Source organism: Stylophora pistillata, chromosome 14, assembly GCF_964205215.1.
Source record: "Stylophora pistillata chromosome 14, jaStyPist1.2, whole genome shotgun sequence".
Lineage (NCBI taxonomy): Eukaryota > Metazoa > Cnidaria > Anthozoa > Scleractinia > Pocilloporidae > Stylophora > Stylophora pistillata.
In genome coordinates, this window is record NC_142532.1 from 2,656,162 (window position 1) to 2,668,451 (window position 12,290).

The 12,290-nt window shown below is 37.5% G+C and overlaps 1 protein-coding gene across 4 annotated transcripts; it reads left to right on the top strand.

Annotated features, from left to right (window-relative positions):
* The first annotated feature begins 194 nt into the window (after positions 1–194).
* LOC111323430 (spermatogenesis-associated protein 17) lies at positions 195–12,006 on the top strand. Of its 4 annotated transcripts, none has more exons than XM_088744493.1 (15): positions 195–432; positions 525–693; positions 1,184–1,273; positions 2,950–3,031; positions 3,419–3,469; positions 3,587–3,605; positions 3,729–3,813; positions 4,785–4,854; positions 5,013–5,285; positions 5,821–5,862; positions 6,173–6,273; positions 7,477–7,524; positions 10,892–10,960; positions 11,269–11,329; positions 11,588–12,006. In XM_088744493.1, exons 2-15 carry the CDS (start codon positions 626–628, stop codon positions 11,645–11,647), a joined length of 1,119 nt encoding a protein of 372 aa, XP_088600619.1. In that variant the 5' UTR covers positions 195–432; positions 525–625; the 3' UTR covers positions 11,648–12,006. The 4 variants fall into 4 exon arrangements, with proteins under 4 accessions (XP_088600619.1, XP_088600620.1, XP_022782507.2 ...); XM_088744494.1 differs by having other exon boundaries at positions 528–693; XM_022926772.2 differs by lacking the exon at positions 5,821–5,862 and having other exon boundaries at positions 196–432; positions 5,013–5,279.
* Positions 12,007–12,290: the final 284 nt, after the last annotated feature.

A 12,290-nucleotide genomic window follows, 5' to 3' on the forward strand; every position in this document is an offset into this window, starting at 1 on the left:
AATTTTCTAACACGGAATAAATTCTGTCTTGAATTTGTAGCTGTAAATGGGACAAAAGAAAATCTTTAAAGCATGTCCTCGCCATTTTTTCCGCTGGCCATGGCCAGAAGGGCCAATGAGGTGTGAAAACACTCACACGTGTTGGGCACGTGGGTTGTCAAGTCGAGTCACGGGAAAATTACTTTGTAAGTAGAGAATCAAATTAGCAACGTGATGAAGCAAGATCATTTGGGAAATTAAAATAACATGAACTGCATAAGGTCCAGGAGAATAGATGTGTGACACCTGTTCATTCAACATTCTATTTTTAGCAGTGAAAGGGCCGGTTGCCAAATGAGCCCTGCTAGTTCCCAGTTTTCTTGCTTCATTTAATGTAACAACGAGAATCTAATCTTCGTCAGAAACCATGTTGTGAAGAAATCGTCTACTAAGGTATTCAAGTAATCCTCGAATACACTGAAGAATCTAGGTCTTTTAGAATTGCGAATTAAAGTGAAAGGTGATTAATTTATTTGGCGGTTTAGCAGTGTCCTCGCTCGGTTGCCGGTGGAAGCGTAGACATTGGGGTTGACGAGTTGCAGGGCTTTCGTTTCCATGGAAACAATGTAGAAGATAGAAAGACGAAATGGCGACTTTCGTGAGACTGATGGAATCAAGGGGCAAAGTTGTCGATCAGTTATTCGAAAAAAAGAGGTTTGATTGATTATTTGAAGTTATAAGGGTGCCTTTTATTTATCTTTTTTTCCAGGTTCTTTTTGGTACAACCACTCGAATTTATTTATTTTTTTTTTTTCCAACAACTCTGCAACGTAATAATTGTGCTCTCCAGCGATGCAATAAGTTTCTTTGGCGAAAAACGTCGGTGATCAGTGATCGTTTAAGATATTTTTTTACCGTAAATTGTTCTACTCTGTCGGGAGGAAGCTAAGCGACTGTAGTGTTTCCATCACAAGCCGGAGTTTCATTGCAGCTTGCGCGCAAGCAACAGGCTTTCAAACATGATTCTCTCACTATATATTTGACAGGAAAAACTCTAAACTGATTAATAAGCATTGCAGTAATTCTCTACAATCGCCCATCGACGTGAACCATATATCAAAGCATACAAGGATCATTATCAAAGATCACATGCACACTACGTCAGCTTTGTCATTTTCATAGCAATTTGTTGTTGAATTTGCAGAGATGCCGAAGATCAAAGAAATAAAGAATTCCTGGCTGCACTCAAAATCCAGTGTTGGTTTAGAGGAACTAAAGTTCGAGCTTACTTGAGGTAGGACCTGTGCATGTTACAGAACTGCATATTGCTTCGTATCTTTATTAAGGGTAGTCAAGAATTACAGATGAATAACAGTAAAGTACATGTAAAATGCCATTCCAATGATGATTTTTGGAAGTTGCTCCATTTCCTAGATGCCTTTTTCCCATGGAAAATATTTTCTATCCATATTGGTCTATTTTGTCTTTTCCCATTATACAATGCAAGCTGTGAACCAGCCAGGAAGACTTCCACACTGCTTTCAAATTCCATTAACTCCCAGGAGTGATCAACATGTAAATTCTCCCTATGATATCCTCCCGGTTAGCTCAATGGATAGAGCACTGGACTAATGTGCAGGAGGTCGAGGGTTTGAGCCCCGGCCAGCCGGACCAACACTCAAGGTCTTAAAATAATTGAGAAGAATATGCTGCCTTTCTATAACATCAAGAAATGGTTTAGATATTCTAGTCTTCTCGGATAGTGATGAATAAATGGAGGTCCCGTCTCCTGCAGGGTTAGGGGCAGGAGACGTTAATTTCCCACGCATGAGATTACTTTGTGATGGATGTCCTCCCCTGGGGTGGGATGGGTGGGTTGTTGTCTTGCGTTTCATACAAGAGCCTCTGGCTCGGGCAATATGGGTAACCATGCCCCACGTAAAGACATTAAACTTTGATTACTATTACTATTACTATTACTATTACTATTACTATTACTATTACTATTACTATTACTATTACTATTACTATTACTATTACTATTACTATTACTATTACTATTACTATTACATAATCCAGCAAACAGGAAATGAGAATTCTCAAGCTTATCAGGTAGATGTTGTCATATTGATTTAAAAACAAATTCTTGTAGCTAAATCACAAGGAAATGTGAAGCAGCTAGAGGGGAGAATTAGCAATCAGATCTTGGGAGTTAAGCATTAATCTTACTATTTCAAGGATTAACCTTGCTGTCTGAAGGTATCTCTTGCCGAGAAATAAATATATCTTATTAACCAAGTGCGAGGGCTGTACTGAGAGAATATCAGCCTGAGGTCTTGACAGTATGGAACGAGTGCAGCGAGGTCTGTACAAAAAAGACCGACGGCCGATATTCTTCCAGTACGGTCCCGAGCAAGCTTGGTTAATAAGAGATTTATTATACGACTGAAGTTCAAAGGGACACAAGTGCGGTATCATTCAGGACCATTTGGGACAGCGCCTGGTCCAATACTTAGAGAATATTGTACCGGCAATAGAGCATTTTGATTGGTTGATTTTAGTTATTGGCCCTCTGACTGCCTGAGTCGTGTAATAAATATATCTTATTAACCAAGTGCGAGGGCCGTACTGGGAGAATATCGGCCCGAGGTCTTGACAGTACAGACCGAGCGTAGCGAGGTCTGTACAAAAAAGACCGAGGGACGATATTCTTCCAGTACGGTCCCAAGCAAGCTTGGTTAATAAGAGATTTATTATACGACTGAAGTTCAAAGGGACACAAGTGCAGTATCATTCGGGACCATTCGGGACAGTGCCCGGTCCAATACTTAGAGAATATTGGACTGGCAACAGAGCATTTTGATTGGTTGATTTTAGTTATTGGCCCTCTGACTGCCTGAGTTGTGTAATAAATAATGTTATTTGTCATCATCTCATTCTTATCAGAAAAGTACAAAATTTTTTCCGCAGATTTCTTCATTATAGTGCCACTACAATACAAAGACATTTTCGTGGACATAAAGGCAGAGAAATATACAGACGGATTGTACAGGTGAGGCTATTAAGGCTTTCTTTTCATCACTGTACAGTTGTTTGTGTTAAAAAATGTATTGCCCTAGGTACTATGTACAATTTTATTGACTGAGTGGGAGAGATGTATAGAAAAAATTTTTGACCCAAGAGTGAGCACAGCAAGTTTTTTTGTGTTAATCATTCAAAGTTAAGCACATCAAGGAGGTACATTTGTATGACATTGAATTTTGTCAAAGCAAAATATAAATTCCGAACCCAAGATTGAACTTGGTTGAACTTTGTCAGACTTAATATTGGTTGTTGAAGTATGTGTCTCTTTAAAAATTGGAATTTGTACAAATGGAAAATTTTTAGACTTCTTTAAAATAATATATGAATATTTGACCAAAAATTATTCTCTTATTAGGAAAAAGTAACCAAGATGCGCATTGATTTCTTCAACAAGCAAGCAACACTGGTAAGTAAAAACCAAGGCTACAGAATTATGTAATTTTTTGATAACCTTGCATTTATTTCTAGCGAGGGCTTTGCATTGAATGTTCTAACTGAGAAGTTAATACACTTTTTCTTTCAGATTCAGAAACTCTGGAGAGGTAATTAAAGCTCTGCTTTCAATCACAAGTAGTTAAATGATGTGAAATAAAAGTTTTGTTTAATTTTTATCACAGTTTCTACGAAATAAAGCCTCACCTTTTAAACTGTCCATTTTAATCCAGGTTATTATATCCGCAAATACATCTACAATTATTACAGTCGCAAGAGGTACTTAGAAGGAGTCATTATCAAGAATGAAGCGGTTCGGTAAGAGAGAACTTACCCTGTTACTCTAATGAATATATATCCTCCGAAAAAGAATATGAAAGGAGGTAAATTTTGAGCTCAATAAAGAAATAGAGAAAGATGTTTTTTGTCTTATCAACAGTGTGGGACACAGAAAAAAATTGAGTCCCCATGAGGTTTGATTCCTCATGGGGACTCAGAATTTTTCTTTGTTCCATGCTCTTGACAAGATGAAAAAGTACATCTTTCTCTATATACCCTCCCAGTTTCCATGGTTTTAACTTTGACCAAGACAGAATTTCTCCTTAGAATATCAATACAGAATCAAGCCGACAAGTGATGAGAAGAAAGAAAACTATCAGTCAGAGATTATTAGCTGATCCAATACCAAATTCTCCAAACCAACATCATAAGAATTGTGTGCTAGACAGTACAAGGAATTAGTAATAAGATCTTGGGAATGTAAGGCTTAGAGATTCATTGCTACTACGGTGAAAATCATTGAATTGGGGAATGGACTTGCTGTTCAATTTTCTCGGCAACATATCTGCTCTCCTATGCTGACCGAAACACATTCTTCTGTGTTGAAGTAAGCATTTGTCATTCCTCTTCAAGTGTATAGAGAATCAAGGTTTTACTGTTATGCACAGCAATTTAAGTTAACGTTGTGATATTATATGTACAGGTGACAAAGGTATTTTTTAGCTAATACTGATAATGTTAAATAATTTGGATATATCAACAAAGTTGAAGTGGTAAATTGGCCACCATAACGATTACAAAAGCTGACGTTTCAAGCGTTAGCCCTTCGTCAGAGCTAAATGTTAAATGCATGTTAAATGTTTTATAATGTTAAATAATTTGGATATATCAACAAAGTTGAAGTGGTAAATTGGCCACCGTAACGATTACAAAAGCTGACGTTTCGAGCGTTAGCCCTTCGTCGGAGCTAAATGTTAAAAGCATGTTAAATGTTTTATTCATGGTCTCAGGAAAGAGTTGGAGGAGTTTGCACTTAAATCAAAACAAGAAAAGGAACAGAAAAAAGAGATGGAAGAAAAGGTAATGCAAAGAGAAGTTTTCTTAGAGAAACAGGAATAAGCTCACAGCTCACTTGCAACCCACAGTAGTAGGAAGGTACAGGTTGTAGAACATTAGTCACTGTAACATTGATAAAACACTGTGTGAAACATATACTTCTCGTCAATTTCTTATTGTAGCTTGCAAGAGAAAGAAAAGCGAGAGAAACACATTATTACATCAGCACTCATCAAATTCCTGGAGTATACAACTCACCCTTTTTCCCACCACAATCATCAGCAAAAGAGATTGAGCTGAGGAAGGCAAGACCTCTTAGCCACAGAAGCCGGCAGAAGCTGAAATCTGATGCAGCACAGATTCTTAATCAATCACAAAGTGTGAAAATGGTTACAAGGGAGTCGAAGACTGTGCCTCTTCCACCAATATCTATGAAATCAACAGCAAAAGTACAAGTAAGAAGTGAATAAACAATATAACCTTTAGGATAAGATGAAAAGAACTATTCAGAAGTTTTCAATTGAATGGTCACACACTAGGGTGAGGGTAGGAAACCTGGGTCTATATTTGATGTAGAGATTTTACAGAAAGGTGAGCATGATTTGTAAATTTTTTTTTTTTTTTTTTTCAAGTGTGAGGTATGATTTGCTTCCTGAAATATAAATCAGCTGTGAATTTTTTTCTTTCATTTGGCAAAAACCTCAAGATTTTCCTGCAACTTTGCACACAAGAAGAAAGATGTGAAGTTTCCCTTTTAAATTTACCCATGGACTCAAAAGTCAGGACAAAAATGAAAGTACTTCTCCAAAGCTGTCATTTGATTGCGGTCACATGCGAGGGTTTCATCCACAGACTTTAAAGTTATACCCACTTTGCAAAGAAAACTACTCAGTACCACATGGAGGTACTGCTTAGAAGTTTATGAATGGTAACACACCAGAGATTCCTCCATAATCTTGAAACTTAAACCACTATGTGATTAACAAATAGATTCCATCCAGTTGCATAAATTACAGAAGTTGTCCAAATGTGGTAAGATGTCTTTGGTGATCGATTAATGTTCAGATCCACAGCAAAATGGAACCTATTTGTTAAACTTGTTAATGGTGACATCATCTATGAATCTGTCCTCCAATAGATCGCAAGTAAGAAACAATCAAAAAGCATGCATGATGTAGCTTATGTATTGCTCTGTATCTTTTATGTGATTGGTTCTTAAATATCAATGAATTTACAGTCCTAGCATTGGAACTGTATAGAGCTCAGCTTCTACATGGCACACTTAAATGTAGCAACAGTCTCTAGGATTGGTTATATACGAACAATTGTTTTTTAACTCTAGGGTCCATTCCGTACTCCAAATGAGGTGTGGCAGCAGAGACACAAACCTCTTAATCCAACATTGAGGGTGGCTACTTCTTACCTCTCGGCAGAGGATGCAAGGTAAATGTTGGAGGATTACTAAGCTTTAAAGTGAAAAGCAGGTTTAAGTTTAGAAGACTTCTCCCCCTAATATCATATCCACATTTATTACACAACTCGCGCAGTCAGAGGGCCAATAACTAAAATCAACCAATCAAAATGCTCTATTGCTGGTCAATATTCTCTCAGTATTGGACCGGGCGCTGTCCTGAATGGTCCCGAATGATACTGCACTTGTGTCCCTTTGAACTTCAGCCGTATAATAAATCTCTTATTAACCAAGCTTGCTCGGGACCGTACTGGCAGAATATCGGCCCTTGGTCTTTTTTGTACGGACCGAGCTGCGCTCGGTCCATACTGTCAAGACCCCAGGCCGATATTCTCCCAGTACGGCCCTCACGCTTGGTTAATAAGATATATATATACATTATACAATGAAAAAGTAATGAGATTACTCAAACTTATCAGGTAAAAGTTGATATCTTGATCTAACACTAAATTCTCATGACTACTTTACAAGGAAAAGTGTAGCAGCTAGGGAGGAGAATTAAGAATCAGCTGATCTTGAGTGTTGAAGGGTTAAGATATATGAACGTAAGATACTAACATAAATTTATTACAAAGAATTAATTTCTTTTGTGATGCTGACTTCATTGTGCCAAAATTTTGGAAACGTCAGTCATTACTACTAACAACAGTCCTTCTTAGGACTACTTTTACCTTGATGATGATTAATTGAATAATAATAATGATGATGATGATGATGATGATGATGATGATGATGATGATGATAAAGTATTTATATGGTGCTAGTATCCTCAAAGTGCAAAAGCGCTTAACAAGAGCAACACAATAGTAAAATTATAAAAGTGCTTTTTTAAAAACGAAAGTTTTGAGTTTGTTTTTAAAAATGGACACTGAGGAACTGTGATTAATTAAACTACATGATTTACCCTTAAACTCCCCTAAGTGACCAAGATAAAATTTTCCCTGTGATATTAATACAGTATCAAGTAGACGAGTGATGAGACAGTAAAGAAAAATAGAAATTGGGGGATTGCTAGTTGATCCAATACCAAATTCTCTAAACTTACATAATGAGAATTGCATGGCAGACAGTAAGGAGAATTTCTAATTTGATCTTGGGAATGAAAAGGTGAAATGATATTCTTTGGCTCAAACCATTCACTGTCTGATATTTTTATCTCTCTCTCTCTCTCCTAGAGCTGACATGAAAGCTGATGAATGGGTAACAAGAGTGATAGATGATAAGTGAGTTGTGAACCTTTCGTGTCCTAACACCTTATGTTGATGCAAGTGCAAGCTTCTTTCAACTGAAACACTAAATCATATCGGGAAATGTCTGAATCGTATCTGGAAATGTGGACTAAGTGTGTTTGATGTACTTGTACTTGCCATCGGCTTACGGTAATTTGCGAAACGAAACGAAACAAGGTTTCGTTTAGACTATTGTAATGGACTTTTGTATGGCCTTCCTAAGTCGCAAATAGCCAAACTGCAACGTGTGCAGAATGCTGCGGCTAGACTTGTACTGGGTTCAAGTAAGTATTCGCATATTTCTCCTGCGCTTTGTCAACCTCACTGGTTACCAGTACAACATCGTGTTCATTTTAAGATCATAATTTTAACATTTAAAGCTATTCATGGATGGGTGCCTAGGTATATCATTGAACTAATTAACATCAAGCCTAGGTCTGTATGTAATCTTAGATGAAATCAAAGTTTATTACTTGACCCTCCTAAGGGGAAAATGCTTGTCGCGTTGGGGGACAGATCATTCTCTGCTGCTGCCCCGTACTTATGGAATGCTCTGCCAGCTGAATTACGTGATATTCAATCATTTTCCATTTTTAAATGTAAGCTGAAAACTTATCTATTTCGTGCAGCTTTCTCAAAGTACCCTGTCTGACAATTACTTTTATTAGTATTACTAATTAAGTTCCTTATTAAGATCCTTATTCCTAATTAAGATCCTTATTATGGATATTCCATATTATTCTTATTTTTAACATACATGTAATTAGTTTTATGAATTTGAATTTACTGTAGTATTCTAAGTTGTTAAGCGCTGTTGATCATTGAATGAAAATAGCGTTCTAGAAGTTATTAATTATTAATTAAATTAAATTAAGGTTCGCAGACAATTTCTTTAGGCGCTCTGCTCCCGAAAATTGTCTTGCCAGATAAAGCAAAGACAGGCTTACAGACGCGGCAAGAAATTCAAGTATTAATCCCTCTCTTCGAAAACTGTTCTCGCTAGATGCCTTGTTTCGCAAAATACCAATTTCGTTTCGTTTCGTTTCGTTTCGCAAATTACCGTAAGCCCTTGCCATTTCTATTCAACCAGGACGATATATGGATTCTCAATTTCGTCCCCAGAACTCGCTCCTTGACCTCTGTCCCGCCAGGCGTCCCGATTTCCTGAGGTGGGGTGTATATCTTATTAACCAAGCGCGAGGGCCGCACTGGGAGAATATCGGCCCTAGGTCTTGACAGTACCAACTGAGCGCAGCGAGGTCCGTACAAAAAAGACCGAGGGCTGATATTCTTCCAGTACGGTCCCGAGCAAGCTTGGTTAATAAGAGATTTATTATACGACTGAAGTTCAAAGGGACACAAGTGCGGTATCATTCGGGACCATTCGGGACAGTGCCCGGTCCAATACTTAGAGAATATTGGAACGGCCATAGAGCATTTTGATTGGTTGATTTTAGTTATTGGCCCTCTGACTGCCCGAGTCGTGTAATAATGTAAGAATATTGACCGGCAATAGAGCATTTTGATTGGTTGATTTTAGTTATTGGCCCTCTGACTGCCCGAGTCGTGTAAAAAGATCATTTATTGCTTGGATCTTTCTTGCATTCTTTCACATCTGTTACTATGTATGTTTTCTATTTACTGATTTGACAAGTACCATATCAAATGTTGGTTACCTAACTTCCTCGACTCACTGTAGTTATAAAGTGTAAACACAGTGGTCAAATGTCTGTGCATGTGCAAACGTTGTAGTAGCGGTGGCGTGCTTTCTGGCTGTCACAGAACCAAGTTGTCTTACAAGAGTTATAAAAACCACACGAACGAGTAAGTCATGGTGTTTGAAACCGTGTGACATTTTTGATAAAGCTCAAACTGAACAAAAAGGAAGATCAGCGGATTAGCTTTGTGGTTGAAAAGTTCTGAGTTTTCCTTTTCTCTACTTTTCTTTCCGTTTACGGATTCTGTTTAACATTTCGTTTTTCTTTTGCATATTTTGTGTAACAGCGGTTGTTCCAAAAGTTCTCCTTTGGAATTTTGCGCGGGAAATTGGCGTGCGGCCGGCCAGAATGTATCCCCTTACGTATGCCTGACGTTTGAACGTTGTGTTACCAAATGAAGCTTATGGATGATTAAGTAATGTCAGAAACACTGCTTTGTATCATGATACTCCAGAAAGAGCCTCATGTTGTTAAAATCGGCTCAGTCTCTTAAGGTTTTTCACTGAGTTCTCTGGTTATCTTTGACAAACACTTGGACTCCTTTGTATCCAGTTTTTAAAAAATGTTCTGTAATCTTTCATTCTTTCCTCTGTTGACTGATGCTAGAACGCTGCTTTTGCCTTTGCCATTCTTCCGCTTAAAACTGGGGTATTGCAGCACTAACAATCCCAACAACCAATTAGAGGGAGAAAAATATCACATTCAGTCAATGAAAGAAAAAAAACAAAAACAAAACAGGCAAACTGTCTAAAGCGCGGGAAAACGCTTGTGTCCAAATCGTGCTTGGTTCAAGTTACTTGCATCTGATTGGTGGATAGGGTGGCATGCTTTTTTTCTGGACCAACTGTTGCGTAAAGCAAAACCGAAGTTATTTACTTTACACTGATGGATTTCTTTCGACGCTTGATTGAAAACTACTCCAAATAATATTCAATTTCCTTATGAAATCCTGGAACCGAGATCAACACCGGCTAAATGGGCCACCTAACTCGAGAACAGACTCGATCTTACCTTTCACGTTCTCTGTGAAATTACTTTCATTTAATCATTCCCATTCGTGAACTCCTTCATTAGAACAGGTCAGATTTCTTTCCTTATTGAATAGAAGAGACCTCCATATTTCACACTACAGAATCGAAATGACACTTGCTGGTAGAATCTAGTCTGGCAAAGAGGCTTCCAGTTCAACAAAATCTTTCCTTGAAATGTGAGCATCATCAGTTGTCTTTCCTCTGAGAAATCTTTTCACAGCTGACAGTTCCATCTGTAATCATACAATGAAGGAGATTCAATTAATCGCCATCTCTTCAATCTACTTCTTACATGGACTTATGTCACAGGACGCCCAGGAACGTTCCTTCTCTTGACTCTTCGTTGGACTCAATTTCCATTGATCTTGTTGGGTGTACTGTTCATCATCTCCTCAAGGTTTGGTGAACTCACCACGAGGTGACCTTTGAGATCTGCGTGTAATTCTCCTTAATCTCACACATTTATTAGATTTTAGTTCTTAGAATTTTGTTGTATCATAATGTATTGTGTCGAGTCTTCCATGGTTATTTTCATAATTCTCACTACCTGTCTTCTGACCAGTGTTTTGATTTAGAGGGAGAAGTTACATGTTGATCTCCTGATCGTTTCAGGTTTGTTCCATTTACTCATCGCGAGCGACCATATGATCCTCTACTACACACAACGTCACAATATGGAAGGTGAGTTTGGTATGAGAACAACCAATCAGATTTAAGGTAAAATATTCGAATGAGCCAATGAGAACTCGCGAAATAAAAGATTCTTAAGCGTGGGAAAACGTGTATCACCACCACGCGTCTGGTTCAAGTTTACCTCTAATTAATTGAAAAAATGGCGCGAGTTTTTTAGACCAATCACAGAGCGGAGAAAAGGAAGCCAACTTAACCAATTTCATGTTGATCTGGTAAGCAGCAACACCCGCACATCACTTAGTTTAAAATTTTATTTTGTATCACAATTTTCAACGTTTTTGTCTTATTTCTTTTAGTCTTCCCTATGGAACTAAGCATTTCAGAGAAGAAAACATAGACAGACATATTACGCCTTCGGTGAGAACAACACAGTTCCTACTTTGCAACTATGTCTTGTGATTTCGATTTGTGGTCTCTTAGTTACTGCAAGAAATTATTTGTGCCTTATGGATTGGTGTATGATATAACTATCTCTCAAACGTAAACGGAATGTGTCTTTAATTTATTTCTAACCCTTGAAGGTACTTTCTAGATGACTGTGTTAAACGAGCAGAAGTTAATTAACAGCTCTTGGGATAAATAATGATTAATATATATGTTTTCTTTTCTTGGCAGAGATTTCAAACAGTGGCATCACCGATTCCCATTTTCGAACAGTTTGGGAAAACGTACTGATGCTTAATATAATAATACTATTACATTTAAACATTAGATTACCACTTGACATAAAGATGGAATGTTACTCGTTTAACTTAAGTGTAAGGTCCCTCGATTAAGATATAGAAATTGAAAAATCTGCCATTTTTAAAAAAGTATTTTTGTGAAATCATTTTAGTTCACGTTTTCTAGTTGCACTCTTGAGTTTTATTTTAATCTTTGAGCGTACATTGAACTTTGTAGATAGAACTAATCATGGCGGATTCTCCTTTGTAAATATTCACAGTAAAGAGTCACGTTTTTGAAGTTGAATTGTAAGATACGCGATTAGCAAAATAGATGAAAAAATAAAACGGTGCGGATTAATCACTTGAAAATGGAATTTTTCCCGTATTTTTTTTATGCAGTTTTAGCGCACTTCTTGAGCGCCATCTGGTTAGTTCGTAAAACCTTTTAACAGGAAGGAAGGGTTTTCTTTTAAACCTGGGCGTTTGTAAAATTTCAGCTGAATTTATAGCCCTTTGAGCCGTGGTCATTTTTCCAAATTTTCGTCTTTATGCAGGTTGCTTATTTAACACGAAATATTACTCTGAAAAACCGCATTTAACTGGAAAGATAAAATTGGACTGAACATCTCGTGAGCTCATCATTTGCGCCGAGA

Bases quoted from the DNA above. Each gene is read 5' to 3' on its own strand.
- LOC111323430 (XM_088744493.1), top strand. From the start codon at position 626: ATGGCGACTTTCGTGAGACTGATGGAATCAAGGGGCAAAGTTGTCGAT. The intron at 694-1,183 runs GTTTGATTGATT...TTGAATTTGCAG, and splicing joins CAGTTATTCGAAAAAAAGAG to AGATGCCGAAGATCAAAGAA. The intron at 6,274-7,476 runs GTAAATGTTGGA...TCTCTCTCCTAG, and splicing joins CTCTCGGCAGAGGATGCAAG to AGCTGACATGAAAGCTGATG.